The sequence below is a fragment of the Carassius auratus genome, chromosome 41 (genome assembly GCF_003368295.1).
Source record: "Carassius auratus strain Wakin chromosome 41, ASM336829v1, whole genome shotgun sequence".
NCBI lineage: Eukaryota > Metazoa > Chordata > Actinopteri > Cypriniformes > Cyprinidae > Carassius > Carassius auratus.
This window is the reverse complement of record NC_039283.1, coordinates 18,764,376-18,781,975: the sequence shown is the minus strand read 5'-3', so window position 1 is coordinate 18,781,975 and position 17,600 is coordinate 18,764,376. Positions and strand designations below refer to the sequence as shown.

Genomic DNA, 17,600 nt, shown 5'->3' with positions numbered 1-17,600 from the left:
CTTTGAACACTTTACTGATTTTCAAACAACTAGGCATATTTAAAAGATGAAAGCTCTGAACGAGCGTAATAAATCCCATGTGCTGCGGAGGCACATGTTATGCCAGGTAAAGGGTTTGTATGTACGTTATCAGTGTAAGAAATTTATCAAACGCGCTCTGACTAGGGAATGGTGCTTTTGTGGACCTTCAGGCGATCCATACACCTGCTACTCGCGCGGCGGGGCAAACGTATATATTCACTTGTTGCATAGTCTCCGCTGACACGAGTCGAAATGCCTTTACTTTGGTTTATCATCTGTCTAGCACTGTCCGCGTGGCGCGCGGAGGGCAGCGATGTGCTCGAGTTTTGTGACTCTGACTTTGACCGAAACGCAGCCGTGCACGAAACTCTGCTGGTGGAGTTCTTCGCACCTTGGTTCGTCCCAGTCAGATATTATGTATTCGTAATAATTGTTTAAAAGTGCACTTCCAGCTGCAGCCAGGTTGTAGTTTGTTTGTAATTTACTGTTTGTACAGAGCGTAAACTGGGGTTTTCATGTTCATGTCTGGATTAGTGAGAACAACAATCGTTGTTAATGCATGTAGTGCATGGATTTGAATTATGATCTATGCATGTGCATGAACCTAGATTATGATGAAAAGGCACAGTTCTCTAATTTAAACAATAATAAATAAATCACCGAGACACTAGATTTTACATGCATTTGCAGTTAAATAGTATAATGCTTTAATGTTCGTTAACATTCCCCAGGTGTCGTCATTGTAAGCAGTTTGCTCCGGAATATGAGGCTTCTGCCACAAGGCTGAAAGGTACACTACCTCTGGCAAAGGTGAGGACACACCAGTACCCATTACCCAACTCTACATCGAATGCTACATCGATGACTCAGTCTGCAAGGTTCTGTTTTTATATATTTGTGTAGTAAATGTGCCTCTCTCCTTTTGTTTGGTCAGGTTGACTGCACGGTGAACTCTGAGACGTGTGAGCGTTTTGGAGCGAATAGCTATCCCACCCTAAAAATCTTCCGCTATGGAGAGGAAGTTGAAACTTATGATGGCCTCAGAACAGCAGGTTGATTTAGGGCTGCACGATAAATCGCACGCGATATTTAAAGCGCATCTTGTCAGTAAAGCAGGTTCTGTAATCAGCGGTAAATCACCTGCGCGCTTTCACATGGAGCAGCATCAACCACACCGAGCCGTTGTTTGCTGAAAAGCTGCGCAAAATATGATCGTGTGCATGCGATTTATCGTGCAGCCCTAGTTGATATTTTGTGTCCACCCATTAAGTATGGTTGAAAAAGTTTGTTGGTAAGAATTTTCTCTTTTTTTTTTAGATCTCTTTTTTTTATTTTTTTTTTCCTCTCTAAAGGCCTCTCAACTCAGTGCTCACCAAGGCCGCATCAGAAATACAAAGCTGAATTTATCAGATCCTTCAGAAATTTTAATTGGCTTATTTGGAGTTTATTTCTTATGCTTTGAAAACCGTAATTCTGCTTTTATTTATATATATATATATATATATATATATATATATATATATATATATATATATATATATATATATGCGCATGCATACAATTATGCATTTCCTTATGGTCACTTTTGATCAATTTAATGCATCTTTGCTAAGTAAATGTATTTCATACTAAACTTTATATTACTTATGTTTTTTGGCTAGAATCATTTTTGTGATTTTGTCTGAAACAGATGGCATTGTGAGCTACATGAGAAAGCAGGCAGGTCCGAGTTCTGTGGCTCTGCTTAGTGAGGCGGATTTGGATTCTTTTATCAACAACTACGAGGCCAGTGTGGTGGGTGAGTTGAGTTTGTAAAACCTGACAGAATCTTACATCGCTCCTGCAGCAGAAGCTTTAAACCAATCAGTTTTGACTTGTGCATTCATTTTAATCTCTCATGGTACTGAAGGAAGCTTAAGTTCTCTCCTTTCTTAATTTAACCCTCTTGTCTCTTTGTTCTTGGCTTTGCTCAGGCTTCTTCTCTGGGGCAAATAGTACACAGCTTGCAGAGTTTCTGAATGTCTCCAGTGCCCTGAGGGATAGCTATCGATTTGCTTATTCCACTGATGTGGGAACAGGCCTGAAATATGGTGTAGATGGAGAGTATGTATGACGCAGAGCATGAGGAAACATGATCATTATCCCTGATGTTTCTTTTCATTTGCTGGCAGGAGTAGTGCTAACCAAGAAAAAAAAAAAAGTCATTATATAGGCAGAAATATTTAGGCTCAAATATCATGCTATATGTGATCGCTTATATTCTGTCATAAAGTTAGTTATCCAAAGATGAACCGGTTAAAGGGTTATGCACACATCACATAAGCTATGAAATTTCAGTTTTAATGACTGAAAATATTAATATTGGGTATGTTGAGATGAGCCGTACATTTTTAAATGTAAAATATATTGAGTTATTCTCCTCTACCTTTTCCATTCAGGTGTGTTCTGCTGTTTCGACCCCCCCATTTAAATAGCGAGTTTGAGGACAATGTGGTGAAATACACAGAATCCACTTCTAATTCCTCTCTCCGTACCTTCATCAGAGACAATGTGTAAGTTTTTTTTATGCTTATATATTTTGTGGGTGATTGGTTAAACCGTATGAACTCCGCTTAATGCAATTTGACTTATTGTGATTCTTGGCCTTGTTCTTTTCATCTTTTTAGATTTGGTCTCTGTCCACAATTAACCACAGAAAATAAGGACATTCTGAGAGGAAGTGATCTGCTTACAGCATATTACAATGTAGATTTCTTAAGAAATCTCAAAGGCACAAACTACTGGAGGAACAGGTGAGCACCCAATCGTTGGAATATCAGTGGAATCATTCTCTTTATATCGGTTCACTTCATCTCTTTCAGAATAATGAAGGTGGTGACCCAGTTCCAGGATCGGGGTCTGAGATTTGCAGTGGCAAATCGACAGGCGTTCCAGGATGAGCTTAAGGAGTTTGGTTTGGATTCGTCTGATGGAGACATTCCCGTTGTCACCATCCGGACCAAAGAGGGTATCAAGTACTTAATGCAGGAAGAATTCACGTGAGATTTGCAACACTATACACAGAGCTTTTCTGCTTACACCCAGTAATATAGAATTAATAGATTTGAGACTTTAGGACTTCATTCTGTTTTTTTTTTGTTTTGTTTTTTTTGTTTGTTTTCTGTAGGCAAGATGGCAAGTCCTTGGAGAAATTCCTGGAGGATTACTTTGCAAAACGTTTGAAAAGATATATGAAATCTGAGCCTGTTCCAGAGTCCAATGAAGACCCTGTAAAGGTACATGGGCCCATAAAAGTGTTGGGTTTTTTTTTTTTTTTTTTCTGGTCTTCATGTTTATGGTTCCACAGGTTGTGGTTGCAGACACATTTGATGAGATTGTAAATGATCCAGGGAAGGATGTGTTGGTTGAATTTTATGCTCCCTGGTGTGGCCATTGCCAGGACCTGGAGCCCATATACAAGGAGCTTGGAGAACAGGTCTGTTAACACTGTGTGTGTGTGTGTGTGTGTATACTAGGGCTGTCTATTATTATTTTAAAAATCCACATTCATATGCAAAAAGGTTGCATTCGAATTTTTGGAGTCCGTTAAGGAGGCTGCTTTAAAGCTTGCCCCGGGTGTAGGCACTTTTTGAGATCACGTTGACGGATGCAAGTCATCTTGATGACAAATTACATGTGCTGATGCGAATGGTCAAATTAAACTTTGGCCTTTATCAGTGGTGCACGAGATGCAATGACAATATAAGTGTCATTGCATTATAATGTTTTTGTTAACACACAGTTGAAGCTATTAGATGCAGTGCTGCTGCGATGTTCAATCAAAATATTGTGGAAAAAGAGAATGTGGAGAAGCTCCTGTTTGCGTCAAAACTGAAACCAAGCCATTCACACAGATTGCATATTTCACGCATTTTTCTAGAGAGGGACATCTATTACCCTTGCACTCGCGTCTCACACAATAGAGACGCATGTTTAGAAAGCCATTTAAAATTAATGTGGGTTCAGTTTTTTTCAAAAACATATCTTGAGACTTTATAGTGTTTTCCCCAACCTACTGCATCTCCTGTTTAAATGAAAAATGTACTGTGTGATTGGCTTTCACCCCTTTGTATTAAACTATGCATGTACACATGATGCTGTTTTGTTTCTAGTTCTTTGAGCTACTTAATTATAATTAGCTTTATAAAGATTTTAAAAGTTTTTCAAAGTCATTTTATGTTTTGAATAAACGTGCATTAGTAATATTTTGCCCAATGCGCCCTCTTGTGGCCTCAGAAAAGAAGCCAAAAGCTTTTCTTTACCCTAACTGAAATTATGCATTTTAAATTCCAATTTTTATATTTAATTGCAAATTTGGTTTGGTAAGTATTTATTTTATTTATTTATTTTATGAAAAGTACTGTTAATAATAAAAATAATGGTTTAATTTATAATTTAATCAAACATTTCATTATATCAAGAAATAAATCTGCTGTAGGCCCATAATGTTTATTATTTTGCCTATATTTTATGTGTGTCTTAGCTCTCTGGGGACCCCAACATTGTCATTGCTAAAATGGATGCCACAGCGAATGATGTGCCCCCAAATTATGATGTCCAAGGGTAACAATCTGTTTCTTTATGTCTTTGATCCATTTATAGTTCATTACAACAAACATTCTGTGACATTCAGTGTTTTTGATTTTTGGATTTGTTTTGCCTAAACTGCAGATTTCCAACCATTTATTTTGTGCCCTCTGGACAAAAAGACCAGCCACAGCGATATGAGGTGAATCTCATCATGCACAAATAGACACACATACTCCCACAGACAATTTTTACTGTTATGTTTTCGTCCCACAGGGTGGTCGTGAAGTTAGTGACTTCATCACCTATCTGAAGAATATCACGAAAAGCTCATCTTAGACGAGTCATGGGATGAATTGTAAACACACAATAAGATGCTGAATTTAACCGGTGGAGAAATGCACAAATCCACTTCAAATATGTCCCTCGCAGCTATTCATGACATCACTTGGGATCATCGAAGCATGTGATAAAATTCATGACTTGTAAAATATTACCTCCATATGTCTGTCGTGTCAAATGTCTGTAAGGGCTTCTCTTGGATATCTTCCTCCATCCATACGTGACGACATGAGATGTTAACCGCTCCACCCAGCCCTAGTAATCTTCTACAAGTTTGATACTTATTTCTTCATCTGTTTATGTAATTAAAAATGGGAGTTTTTTTGTGTTTGCAGTCATAATAAAGGAATGGACAGACACCTGATTGTGTGAATTGTACCATATTTTTCTTATATTTACATTTAGCCATTTAGCAGATGCCTTTATCCAAAGTGACACACAAATGAGGACCATAAAAGCAATCAATGAAAAATTAGCCTTAAGCAATTTTTTTTTTCTTGTGGCCCGAAATGGAGGAATTTGGGTCAATATAGCGAATTAAACTATTTGTTAAATGTGTTTTTGTGCTGGCACCTTGGCTGGTTTAGGTCTGTCATGGCTGAATAAAGATGTAAATAAAGCCGCCCATAGGTGGCAGCAAATCCCTGTTTAAATTATTGAGTCTTTCAACTCAAACAATTCATTCGAAATTGCCGATTCAATTAGAAACGAAACAAGCGAATTACTGGCTCACGTTTCATTTAAAAACCGATTCATTCAAATAAAATCATTAGCATATCTATGTGCTGATATTCAGAAAAGTATATTGTAAAAACTCATATATGGGTATTTTTTTCTTTCATTCCTTGAATTATAAGGGAATTTTAACTGCTTTATAATGGGCTTCATTGCGCAGAGAGAGAGAGCGAGTGGACTCGTGTTTTTTTTTTTTTTTTTTTTTTTTTTGCAAAGTCAATGGCATATTCGTCAACTCTCCTATCGCCTCACAGGCACACAGTACAGCACAATGACATTATATCAGGGGAATGTCTTTAAATTCTAAATATATTGCTTCAGCTTGTAATCGTAGAGTTCTGATAGGCCGATTGCTGTTATCACTCTAAAAAATGGTGGGTTAAAATATGGACATACCCAGCGAAACTTTTTAACAATTTGGGTAGTAACATAGACAGTAAAAGAAAGTAACCCAAATGCTGGGTCAAAACAACCCAATTGCTGGGTCTGTACATATAAAATTACAAAAAGCACGCCCCTTAACCATCCCATTTAGATTAATAATGTTATCTATTATGACAAATTTATTGTGCAAACTAAATGTTAAAATTCTCTACTTATAATAATTCACAAACTACACTAAAAAATGCTGGGATAAATACAACCCAGCGCAGGATCACTCTAAAATTGCTGGGTTGTTTCAACCCAGTTTTTTACATTTTATATGCACAATAAATTTTACATAATACACAACATTATTAATCTAGGGGATGGTTAGGGGGGATGGTTTTTGTATTTTGTTTCAAACCGGGGGATGCCATATCCCTGCATTCCCCCTCAATTTGAGCCCTGCACCTAAATATATTTTTTATTTATATATTTATAAACACACATACAAAAAAGATAGAATAGAAAATGGTGGCTAAGGACTCAGCTGCTCGGATTGAGTTAGGCAGAAAGTTCCATATTTATATTCATAATATAATTACATGGTAACAGCCTTTGTTTTTTAAAGCAGTTATATAATTCCAATATAATTTAAGATGTATTTCATGAACAATACTAATATTAAAAGTACATTCATGTTTTAGAACTTAAGTTTTAATATAATTTTTAATAATACCTTATATGGTAATTTAGTGTTGTTAACCGTTTTAGAGTTTTTACTGTAAAATTTTTCCATTAAAAAAGTTTTATTGTGTAACGTGAGGAGTTGGTATACATTCTTATATTGGATTTTAATATTTGATATTATTATTTTAATAAGTTAATATATATATATATATATATATATATATATAAGCTATTTTTGGACAATATAATAGTATAATTGTTTAACATAATACATTTTTTATATTTATATGTAAATCTGAAAGTTGGGGTTTAATTATTTGTAAGTTAAATGTACGTCTTTATCAATGTAACATTCATGTCGACACGGGATTCTTTCGAGAACTTTCAGTTCTGCTCGGATCTACACCCACCCACAAGCGTTGCTGGACTTACTTTGATTCGTGGAGATATGTGCATGTCAAATGCGTCTCGTTTGCTTATTGGTCCACTGTGTGCCTGAAACCCTGGCCACGCCTCTTTCGTCCTCTCCTCTCTCCGTCTTGCGCGTTATCCGGTATCGGTGAACTAAACCACGCCGCAAACATGATGGGCCGACCGGTTCTCGTGCTTAGTGAGTGCTTATTTCATTATTCCATCTGTAAATGCGCAAGTGTAGCTTTCATATGACCGGCCACTTGACTCGGTAACAATTTGAATAAGTTTTATTCATGCAGAGGTGCTAGTATGCTAAGCTAACTAGTGTGGCACGGGGGCCTCGCGTGTCTGACAAGCTCATGTCGGTGTTCAGATTAGTCATTGTATCAACCTCGTAACATTGCTTTTTAAAAGTAATATTTAAGTCATTGCACCAAAAGTTACACAGTCTATAATAAATCTAGCGCTGCTCAGTTCTCAGTCGTGTGCTGTCTTTATGCGCCATCTGTGTAACGGAGATTTTAAAGTAATGAATTGGTTAGCATCAGGCTAACGGCACAGAAGGTGTGCTGACCAGAGCTGCACCCTGTTCCTCTTTAAGAGTAACGTAGACGGATAACATATTTGATATTTTCTCAGTTAGCATTTGCTATGTATTCTATTTTTTTTTATAAGTTCGTTTTGTAAATGCGTAAAATAATTGGGGTTCATCATATTAAACTGATTTAATATTTTTGCTCATAACAGGTCAGAACATAAAGAGAGAATCTGGACGGAAGGTCCAGATAGGAAACATCACTGCAGCTAAGGTGGGTCTATTATTTTTATTATTATTATTATTGTTTTCCTCTGGATATATATCTCAGATGAGACAAAAATCACTTACTTGCTGCTTTATCTTCTCTTTTCAGACCATAGCAGACATCATCAGGACATGTCTGGGACCAAGGGCTATGATGAAGGTGGGTTTCTGACCTTCAGACCACTCTTATATTTTAGTGCATTGTCTATTGTAAGAAAATATGAAAGAAGGGATACTTCTCCAGAAAGATATATGATGAAATTATTTGTCCTCTGTGCACAGATGCTTCTGGATCCAATGGGTGGGATCGTCATGACCAATGATGGCAATGCCATTCTGAGAGAGGTGATCATGAACTCTGAATTGTTCAATAAAATGAATGCTTTGGATTTACTGAATGTTGATATAATGTTTTCTCCTTTTTTTGGTGACTTTCAGATCCAGGTCCAGCACCCTGCTGCCAAGTCCATGATTGAGATTAGCCGCACACAGGATGAGGAGGTTGGAGATGGGACCACCTCTGTAATTATTCTGGGTGAGGGTCATCTTTGTTCTCACTGCTGTTGGATTAAGTGTATTTTGAATAAAAAGTTAAATGTATTCTTAAATAATAACTTTTCTGATTTAATAAAATTAAATAATTATTAATAATTATAAAAGTTGTCAAGATAATTTACTGTTACATTTAAATTCATGTGACAATTACACGGTTAGTTCACCCGAGAATGAAAATTTGTCCATCTTATAATCACCCTTGAAGCATCCTAGGTTGTATGTGTTTTTCTTTTTTCAGAATAATTCATTCAAAGTTGTATTAAAAAATTGTCCTTATTCTTCCATGCCTTTCAATGGGGTAAGCGGTTGTCTGTTGGCAAGAAGACATGAAATAAACTCTGCACATCTGTAATAAAACATTCCTTGCACAGATCCGGGGGTTGGAAAGGTTTGGAAGAGCTAGGACAATTTTTTATATAACTTCAATTGGGTTATTCTGAAAGAGGAAAGTCACATACACCTAGGATGTTTCAAGGTGAAGATGGACTAATTTTCATTCTCTGCTGAACTAACCCTTTAACAAATTAATGTTTGTACAGTACAGACCAAACGTTTGGAAACATTACTTTTTTTAATGTTTTTGAAAGAAGTTTCTTCTGCTCATCAAGCCTGCATTTATTTGATAATAAAATAGAGAAAAAAAAGTAATATTGTGAAATATTATTACAACTTTATATAATAGTTTTCTATTATTCTATTACATTTGTTCAATGGCATTTGAAGTGCTCATATCCTAACGTGTCATTCCGTGTACAGCGGGTGAGATGCTGTCAGTGGCTGAGCATTTTCTGGAACAGCAGATGCATCCTACCGTGGTGATTAGTGCATACAGACAAGCTCTGGATGACATGTTGAACATACTCAAAGACATCAGGTAATCACATATACAACCAGTTTAATTCTTCTGTGTGAGCTATCGGTTAATAAAGGAGTAGTTCACCCCAAAATTAAACTTTGCTGAAAATGTATTCACCCGCAAGTGAGTTGTTGACTAGTTTGTTTCTTAAACAGAATGTATTTGGAGCATTATATCACTTGTTCACCAGTTGAACAGCTGATAAAAGCTGATAAAAACACTTGTTAAGTGAAAAGCTGCATTTTGTAACAAATCCTCAAACCGTTGCTTCTGGATAAAATACAACTCTTCTATCCATAATGGGGATGGGCGAAAGATCGATAATAAACGTGATATTGCGTAGCTTGTCAGTGATCTACGGCTCTAGTAAATGCCGCTCCATTTGAAAACAGGTGATTGAAATTTACCGCTAATCATGGAACTGGCTTTACTGATGAAATACACGTGACAATCGCATGTGATATGTCGCCCATCCCTAATCCATAACATTGCTTTCTCCAGTGAAAAATTGGCCTGAATCAGAAGAGAAACAGTTCTGGATTTTTATGAGAGGACAACAGGGCATTAACATTTTCATTGAGGAAAAAATATATTGATATACTGCACAAACTCGATATACCACCCAGCCCTAGTGGATCATTGAGGTGGATGCCTAGCTATAGTGGGCAGAGATGCTTCAGTGCTCTGCAGTATATTTATAGTTTTTCTACTACTTCCTTCACCTCATAGCACTCCAGTAGATGTGAATAACCGTGACATGATGTTGAAGATAATAAACTCTGCCATCAACACCAAAGCACTCAGCCGCTGGTCCACCATGGCCTGTAACATTGCTCTAGATGCTGTCCGTACTGTTGAGCTGGAGGAAAATGGACGCAAAGAGATCGACATTAAGAAGTATGCCAAAGTCGAGAAGGTAGGACACAGACTCAAATGTTTTCTCTTGAAGGTAACCTGAAATTAGGGGTGCTCCGATTAATTGGCTACCGATAACAGTCGGCTGATAATCGCTTTCGGATGATTGATTGCAGTCTCTAAAAGGGCCGATCTCAAGCTTTTGACGCCGTGCCTGTCCGTGAGAGGTTTGGCATGACATGCAACAGCGTTAATGAATCCCCACACACTCTCTTTCTCTCTCAAAATGCAAATGGTTTCAAATCACATTGTGTTTGCACTATAGTTAGTGAGCTGCATTGCACAGTTGACACAGGAATTGTCCCTTGCACTATCCAAGGCAGTGTTGCATCATCATTAAAGTTTGTAAATTGCATTTTTTTTCTTTTTAATTCTTGCCAGTGTTTAAACCATTCAACACTCATGTACTTTCCACTTTCTTAATAATGCCAGATTCACATTAATCATTAATGTGTGCATTACTTTTTTTTTATGCGTATGTGGTGCATATTTTTTCCGTGCTCATGTTAATGGATTAAAGTTTTCATATTGTACACACGGTTGCAGTCTGGCAGTGGGTTTAAGAGCGGTGCGTCTGCAGCAGTGCAGAGAGAGTTCCCGCACTGAGTCTAGTTTTTTGCTGCGCTACGTGCACTGAATTAAAGTAACAGTGCATTATTTGCAGTAAATATGAACATGCATTGACATGCATGTAGTAATTGCACCATAAATGCTACATTCAAAGTCTACTGTATTTCACAGCCAACAGATAAAGGAAAAGAGCACTTTTGTGTCGGTTGTAAGTTTTAATTTAGAATTTTTGTTATAGCTTTAGCAAAGTAATTTTTTTGGGTGTGAGCATCAATATGTTAGTCTTAAGGTTATGTATAAGGCAGTGTGCTCCAAAACGGTGACAAAATTCGCATTTTAGAAGATATAAGCATTCAAAGCCTGTAGTTCATCTCTTCTGCCAAAACAGCTCAACAAATTTGACGTAACATCATACTTCACCTTCTCATCAAATCTTCTGAACAATCAACTTCTCTCTATAATCTGAAGCACCTGCCTGCTGCATTATAGCTGTAAATGTTAAAGAGCTGGCTGAGATCAGCCATCTGCCATCTTGGCAACTTGTCACTGGATTGACTCCCTTTTTGGAGCCAGCTTCCAGTCGATGAATTGCAGTTTTAGTCACTTCTGTGTTGCTTTCAAGAGAGGGAGTGGAAGGTTGCTGCTTGGTCCGGAGCAGATCATATGCGCGAGTAGGCATTTATGAAAAACTTTTACAACTACACAGCCTCAGCAGGATTATGTCCACTATTTTGTTTTACTAAGGGTTTCATATTGAATCTAGGTGGTAATCTATTAGACTATGGCTGTCAAATGCGGCTTAACCGAGCAGACATGATCATAAAACTATTGGCTATTTTAAAAAGGGGGCGGATCTGCTATATGTACCGCTCTCTCTTCCTGTTTCAGTTGAAATTACGTCACCATATAGAATAATGCTACTTGTTTCAAGGCACTTCAGGGGACCTTTAAAAAATATATGCATATATATATATATCTAAATGCAAAAGTAAAATAAAAAATAAAAAAAAAGAATTGATTTGAAAGATTGAATTACTGTACTGTGTAAAAAAAAAAAAAATTAACAATGTTGAAAATTAAGTAACAATGTTTGGGTTTAAAAATAAAATAATGGATAAATGTTGTGTGTGTAGTAAACCACCACAGATCAGGAGCAGACTCCTGTGTGAAAGTACAGTCCGTGCTGCTTCTGTACCACACGTGAACTACATACGCACTGCAAACAAAAGTATGTGTGAACCTCACATACAGCTCACAAAATCATTTGTACACTATTGTTAAAACAAAAATACAGTGCATGATCAAACATTTAGGTGAGATAAATGTATATTTTTAAAAAAATGGCCCCTCCACCCCTAAAAAAAATCCTCTCACAAGAGTCACTTAAGGGAGAAATTAATTTTAAAAAATGAAATTCAGGCCCTGAATAAATGTCTAAAAATCTTGATTGGATTACAACTATAAATAATTCTACATGATAAAATGGAGGTTTTATAAAGTTAAGCTTGGTGATCCAATGGACAGTTACAGCTATCTGTGATTGGTGATCGGCCTCAAAAATCCTAATCGGAGCACCCCTACCTGAAATTAAAATAAACTGTATATATTCTTATCTAGTTTGGTTACACTTTATTTTAAAGTGTCCTTTTTACACTGTAAATATTAATTTAAGTACTGTGTAATATTAATTAACTACACGTACTTATTATATGATTGGGTTTCGGTTTAGGGTTACTTGCATTTAATTATAAATGATTAATTGCTGGTACGTGTTACCCTTAGTATTGCGGTCTATGTACACAATTTAAGTTTTAATTGTAATTCCAGAATGTTTTTTCCCAGATATCTTTAATCATAACAAAATGACTTGCATTTTATTAGATAAGTATGATGGCCGAGAGCTTACTAATAAAAAAAACACTAGCAGATGAAGAAAACATCTTCATCAGTTTGACAACACATGTGCTGCAAATACTCGCAACACAACCAAATACAGAAACGCGCTACAAATACTCGCAACACAACCAAATACAGAAACGCGCTACAAATACTCGCAACACAACCAAATACAGAAACGCGGTGCAAATGCTTGCGAGTATTTGCAGACAGTTTCTGTTTTCGTTTACGTGGTGCGTAGTTTGAGTGCGTTTCTGTAGTTGTCTGTTTGTGTTGGGAGTATTTGCAGCGTGTTTCTGTATTTTAACCATTTAAAGCACACATGTTGGCAAACTGATGGTGTTTTCTGAATTTGCTGAGGTTTTTTTATTTTTTTTTTACTAGCATGTGTTTTAAGTTGCAGCGTGTTGGATATATTTTTTATTTTTTTTGGACACTTAGGTTTTGTGGACTATTGGATAATACTAACCAATATAAAAAATACATGATCCAATTTATTCTCATTGGATAAAATTAAGACCTGCAGTTCAAGTTGTCTTTAAACTGATTAAATGTTAAGCAATACCTAATTGTACTTTTTGTGTGTGAATAGGTTCCTGGTGGCTTCATTGAGGACTCGTGTGTGCTGAAGGGGGTGATGGTAAATAAGGATGTAACTCATCCCCGTATGCGAAGACTCATCAAGAACCCCAGAATTGTTTTGCTGGACTGCTCTCTGGAGTACAAGAAGGGTGAGAGTCAGGTAAGGTGTTGTCTGAATCCAGAATCTTCCTCTGACTGCCTTGCATCTAAAACACTGACCTTTGTCCTCTTGCTCCTCTCAGACTGATATTGAGATCACTCGTGAGGAAGACTTTGCCCGGATTCTGCAGATGGAGGAAGAGTACATCCAGCAGATCTGTGAAGACATTATTCGTCTCAAACCTGACCTGATCTTCACTGAAAAGGGCATCTCTGGTAAAAATGAGCACTTATGCAGTCATGTGTTTGTTTGTTTGTTTGTTTTTGTTTTTTTAGATCATGTGAGTTGTATTAAATTGTGATCTCTCTAGATCTGGCTCAGCACTATCTGATGAAAGCAAACATCACTGCGATCCGTCGTGTCAGGAAGACGGACAACAACCGTATTGCAAGGTGTAGAAATATGTGCTTTTGTCAACACATTGATGAATTGTTTTTCATGAGTTTTTGTTGTTTAGTTGATTGCATCAGTGGTTATTTTGCCAGGCGTGCATGCACAAAATGCAAAAGTTTTTATTAATTACAAGGTTCCCACAGCCTTTGGCAAACCTGGAAATAATAGGAAATTTAGAACTTATTAATCTCAAAATGTTAATCATGGCATGTCTTTAGTGGATATATATTTTATTATTTTTATGCCTAGTTGAGTTGCTTAGATATTGCGTGTGTAGATTAATGATGTTTGATTTGTGAGTGACAAACATTTTAAGAATAATGATTCTTTTTAATGAATTCGGCAATGGTTTACAATTTGATTTTTTTAATAGTATTTATATACTATTATAGTTTTTTTTTATTAAAGTTTTAAATGAGCTTTTATTTTTTTATTTTTATAATTTAAGTTGTAGTAGTTTTGTGTGCTTGTCATTTTTATTTTTCTGTATTTGTGTATCTTTTATTTTAGTTTAGAAGTTTTAGTAATTAAACATTTAAGTTGAAAAAAAATATATATAATAAGGTTTTTGTACTTTATTTTATTATGCATTTTTAATTACATAAAAAAAGTTGTTTTAAGTTAACAATGGCAATACTTATACTCTCTACTTCTGCTTTGTCTCTCTCAGAGCATGTGGTGCACGTATTGCCAGCAGAACAGATGAGCTCCGTGAAGAGGATGTGGGTACAGGAGCTGGCCTATTTGAAGTCAAGAAGATCGGAGATGAGTATTTCACCTTTGTGACCGAGTGCAAAGACCCCAAAGCCTGTACCATTCTGCTTAGAGGAGCCAGCAAGGAGATCTTAGCGGTGAGAAAAAGCTGGAAGAGGGAACCAAGGAGATAGAGACTGGGGCCACTGTTAAAAATTCATTGCTCAGAGGAAGATTAGTGAGAATGTTTTTTTTTTTTTATCATTATTAAGCGTCTCGAAAAGGTCTCTACAGTGAGATAATTCAGCAGGCCATTTGTTGAATGTTTGATCAGCTCAGCCAGAGTTGTCTGGTATCAGGGGATTTTGCGCATGTTAATTGACTTGTCACTGTTTGACTGATGATCTTTCTCAGGAAGTGGAGCGAAACCTGCAGGATGCCATGCAGGTGTGCCGTAATGTCCTGTTGGACCCGCATCTGTTGCCAGGCGGTGGAGCAGTGGAGATGGAGGTGTCCCATCGGCTGACGGAGCGTTCCCGAGCGCAGACTGGTGTAGAGCAGTGGCCATACCGCGCCGTGGCTCAGGCCCTGGAGGTCATCCCACGTACACTCATCCAGAACTGTGGAGCCTCCGCAATACGTGTGCTCACTTCCCTTAGGGTAAGTTGATCCAAAAGCACAGTTCTTGTATTTTTATTTCAGTTTTTTGTTACTTCTCTTGAGTAACTTACATTTCAGTTGACGTAAATGTATGGATGCACAAGTAATTGAATTTCTAATTGTGATTTAAATTACTTGATCTTTTAAAGCAGCATGTTATTCTGCGTGCTTAAGATCAGTTTTTTTTTTTTTTTTTTTCGCATTATCTTAAGTGGTTTTCTATTGTTTTAATTTTAGTTCTTAAGTAACATTTTACCATGCAAATGTTTTTTTTTTCTTCTTTTTTAAAGTATACGATCCAAACTAGAGTTGATGTTTGAGGCATAATACCATGGTTTCAGTTTTTACAGCCTGTTTATTTTCATATAAAAATATTGATTGAAAAATGTTTATACTGTTTGAAGCAACAGCAATGTAAATGATAGTCGTAATTAATCTAAATTACAATTTCAAGGAATTAATCGACAATAATGTTTTTTGTCATAATCATGCAGCCCTGTGTTAATGTGTTTTTCATCTCTATTGTAGGCCAAGCACACTCAGGAGGGCAATACCTCATGGGGTATCAATGGAGAGACAGGAACTCTTGCTGAAATGGAGCAGCTGGGGATCTGGGAACCGCTGGCAGTTAAAGCCCAGACATACAAAACTGCAGTTGAGGTAAAAAAAAAAAAAAACTGCTCCAGAAGGAAGATGGAGGTGATTTTTCTTGTGACTTAATGGATTTTCTAATTTTCTTCTTAGACGGCCATCCTGTTACTGCGCATTGATGACATTGTTTCTGGTCACAAGAAGAAGGGAGACGATCAGGCAGGTGGTGCACCGATGGAGGAAAAGGAGTAGAGGAACAGGAAATACAGAGGATGAAGGAACAAGAGTTTAGAAAGGACAGTAATACAGCAAATGAATAGCAAATTTACACAAGCATTTATTTGTGCAAAACTCCATTCTCCAACACATTGTTCTGATCAGAAAGCCATTTGCACTGTTGCTTTGTGTTGTCATTAGTCCAGAAGCTCTTCTTCCGTTTTATTTTCCCCTCTGGCAAATGAAACGACTCTGGATTGGATTAGACTGTGCTTGTGCTAGAATTTCTGTGCTTCATTTTGCTGGTATTGTTACTTTGTATTGCCTACCAATGATAAATTTCAATATCAGACCATGTTGTGTTGAAATTTTCCTTTGCTGAACCTCCTTAAGTTGAATATAAACACGTTGGTAGCTTACTATGATTATGTAATTAATTTTCTTCACAGAAGCTTTAACCTTTGCAAATTCCTCCCAAAAAGTCACACGGAACACTCCACATTTTTAAATGTATTTGACAAAAATGTCTACATGCATCAAAATTCAACTCCCATTTTCCCAAATGCACCACTTTACAATAAGGTTAATTTTGTTAACATTTATGCATTAGGTATGAACCTACATTAATGCTGTTCAATGTTAGTTAATTTTAATTTATAAATGTTCGTTAATGAATCATCATATATTAATACAAATAATGTATTAAGTATATGTAGACATGAGTATTAAATGTTAGCTAACATAAAACATGGACAAAACTTTGCTGTAAATCTTAGTGTAGAGACCTTTATTGTAAAGTTACCAGCTGTTTCTGTATTAAAAAATATTTTGTAAAAAAAGTCATATTGAGGCACCTAGCATTAACAGTATGACGTGCCATTTTAACACCATTCAAGGATGTTTCCTGTGGTCAAATGCAGCATTTTACAAAATATATACAAATATATTTGTAAAAATAACACTCAAAAACAAACAATAAAGTAGAACAAATTTTTCTTTCTAAAGCATCCCCCGTAGAATATTATACTTGAGTCCAGTAATGTTCAGATTTTCTAAACTTCAAACAATCTAGAAGGAAGGACCACCCATAAATTACATAGTGATCAGTTCATCTTTAAGTCTGTATAGGTTTGTCATTTAACAGTATTCTGAATGCTAAGACAATTACATTTTTGGATTTCAGCACCACCAAAGAAGTTCAACTGCAGTTTTGGCTGTGCTGAATGGCACGCAGACCTAATCTGTCATAATCACAAAAACTGAATCCATCACCAGTCCTTGCCAAGAGACAAAATACATTAAAATTTACCCAGATTATCAGTCATGGGTTTCAATATGCCACTGATTTGTGTTCATGAGAGAGAGATGAGGATGTCACCCCTGGGCTCGTTCTCCTGTCTCTGGGTCCACGCCACTGTCCAGCTCTGACAAAAACAGGACAACACATGAAAAATGATAACTTAGATTTTTTTTTTTTTATCAGGCATGTAAAAGAATCACTTGACACAACCAAGGTCAGAATCTCTTACCCATGATTGTATCACTGGAGGACAGGCGGCACTGCTGGTTGAAGGAAAGTC

The 17,600-nt window shown here is 36.6% G+C and overlaps 2 protein-coding genes across 3 annotated transcripts; both read left to right on the top strand.

Moving 5' to 3' along the window:
* The first annotated feature begins 968 nt into the window (after nt 1–968).
* Nucleotides 969–5,286, top strand: LOC113059169 (protein disulfide-isomerase A3-like). 2 transcript variants are annotated; one of them, XM_026227456.1, is made up of 11 exons: nt 969–1,073; nt 1,712–1,819; nt 1,995–2,124; nt 2,460–2,573; nt 2,688–2,813; nt 2,883–3,059; nt 3,188–3,296; nt 3,368–3,496; nt 4,544–4,623; nt 4,732–4,789; nt 4,864–5,286. In XM_026227456.1, the coding sequence occupies exons 2-11, from the start codon at nt 1,729–1,731 to the stop codon at nt 4,924–4,926; spliced, it is 1,077 nt and encodes a 358-aa protein (XP_026083241.1). In that variant the 5' UTR covers nt 969–1,073; nt 1,712–1,728; the 3' UTR covers nt 4,927–5,286. The 2 variants fall into 2 exon arrangements, with proteins under 2 accessions (XP_026083241.1, XP_026083242.1); XM_026227457.1 differs by lacking the exon at nt 969–1,073 and adding an exon at nt 1,187–1,312.
* A 2,013-nt stretch (nt 5,287–7,299) lies between these two features.
* Nucleotides 7,300–16,368, top strand: LOC113059168 (T-complex protein 1 subunit gamma). The gene is made up of 14 exons (XM_026227454.1): nt 7,300–7,327; nt 7,879–7,940; nt 8,043–8,093; nt 8,216–8,278; nt 8,372–8,468; nt 9,245–9,362; nt 10,074–10,260; nt 13,318–13,467; nt 13,550–13,682; nt 13,778–13,859; nt 14,531–14,711; nt 14,968–15,213; nt 15,742–15,873; nt 15,958–16,368. Exons 1-14 carry the CDS (start codon nt 7,300–7,302, stop codon nt 16,054–16,056), a joined length of 1,629 nt encoding a protein of 542 aa, XP_026083239.1. The 3' UTR covers nt 16,057–16,368.
* Nucleotides 16,369–17,600: the final 1,232 nt, after the last annotated feature.

What these genes read in the sequence shown, in the direction of transcription:
- LOC113059168 (XM_026227454.1), top strand. Translation starts at nt 7,300, where the DNA reads ATGATGGGCCGACCGGTTCTCGTGCTTA. An exon ending in AACATACTCAAAGACATCAG is followed by an intron (nt 9,363 to 10,073) that starts GTAATCACATAT and finishes TTCACCTCATAG; the next exon opens with CACTCCAGTAGATGTGAATA. An exon ending in GTGTGCTCACTTCCCTTAGG is followed by an intron (nt 15,214 to 15,741) that starts GTAAGTTGATCC and finishes TCTCTATTGTAG; the next exon opens with GCCAAGCACACTCAGGAGGG.
- LOC113059169 (XM_026227456.1), top strand. Translation starts at nt 1,729, where the DNA reads ATGAGAAAGCAGGCAGGTCCGAGTTCTGTGGCTCTGCTTAGTGAGGCG. An exon ending in CCAAATTATGATGTCCAAGG is followed by an intron (nt 4,624 to 4,731) that starts GTAACAATCTGT and finishes CCTAAACTGCAG; the next exon opens with ATTTCCAACCATTTATTTTG. An exon ending in ACCAGCCACAGCGATATGAG is followed by an intron (nt 4,790 to 4,863) that starts GTGAATCTCATC and finishes TTCGTCCCACAG; the next exon opens with GGTGGTCGTGAAGTTAGTGA.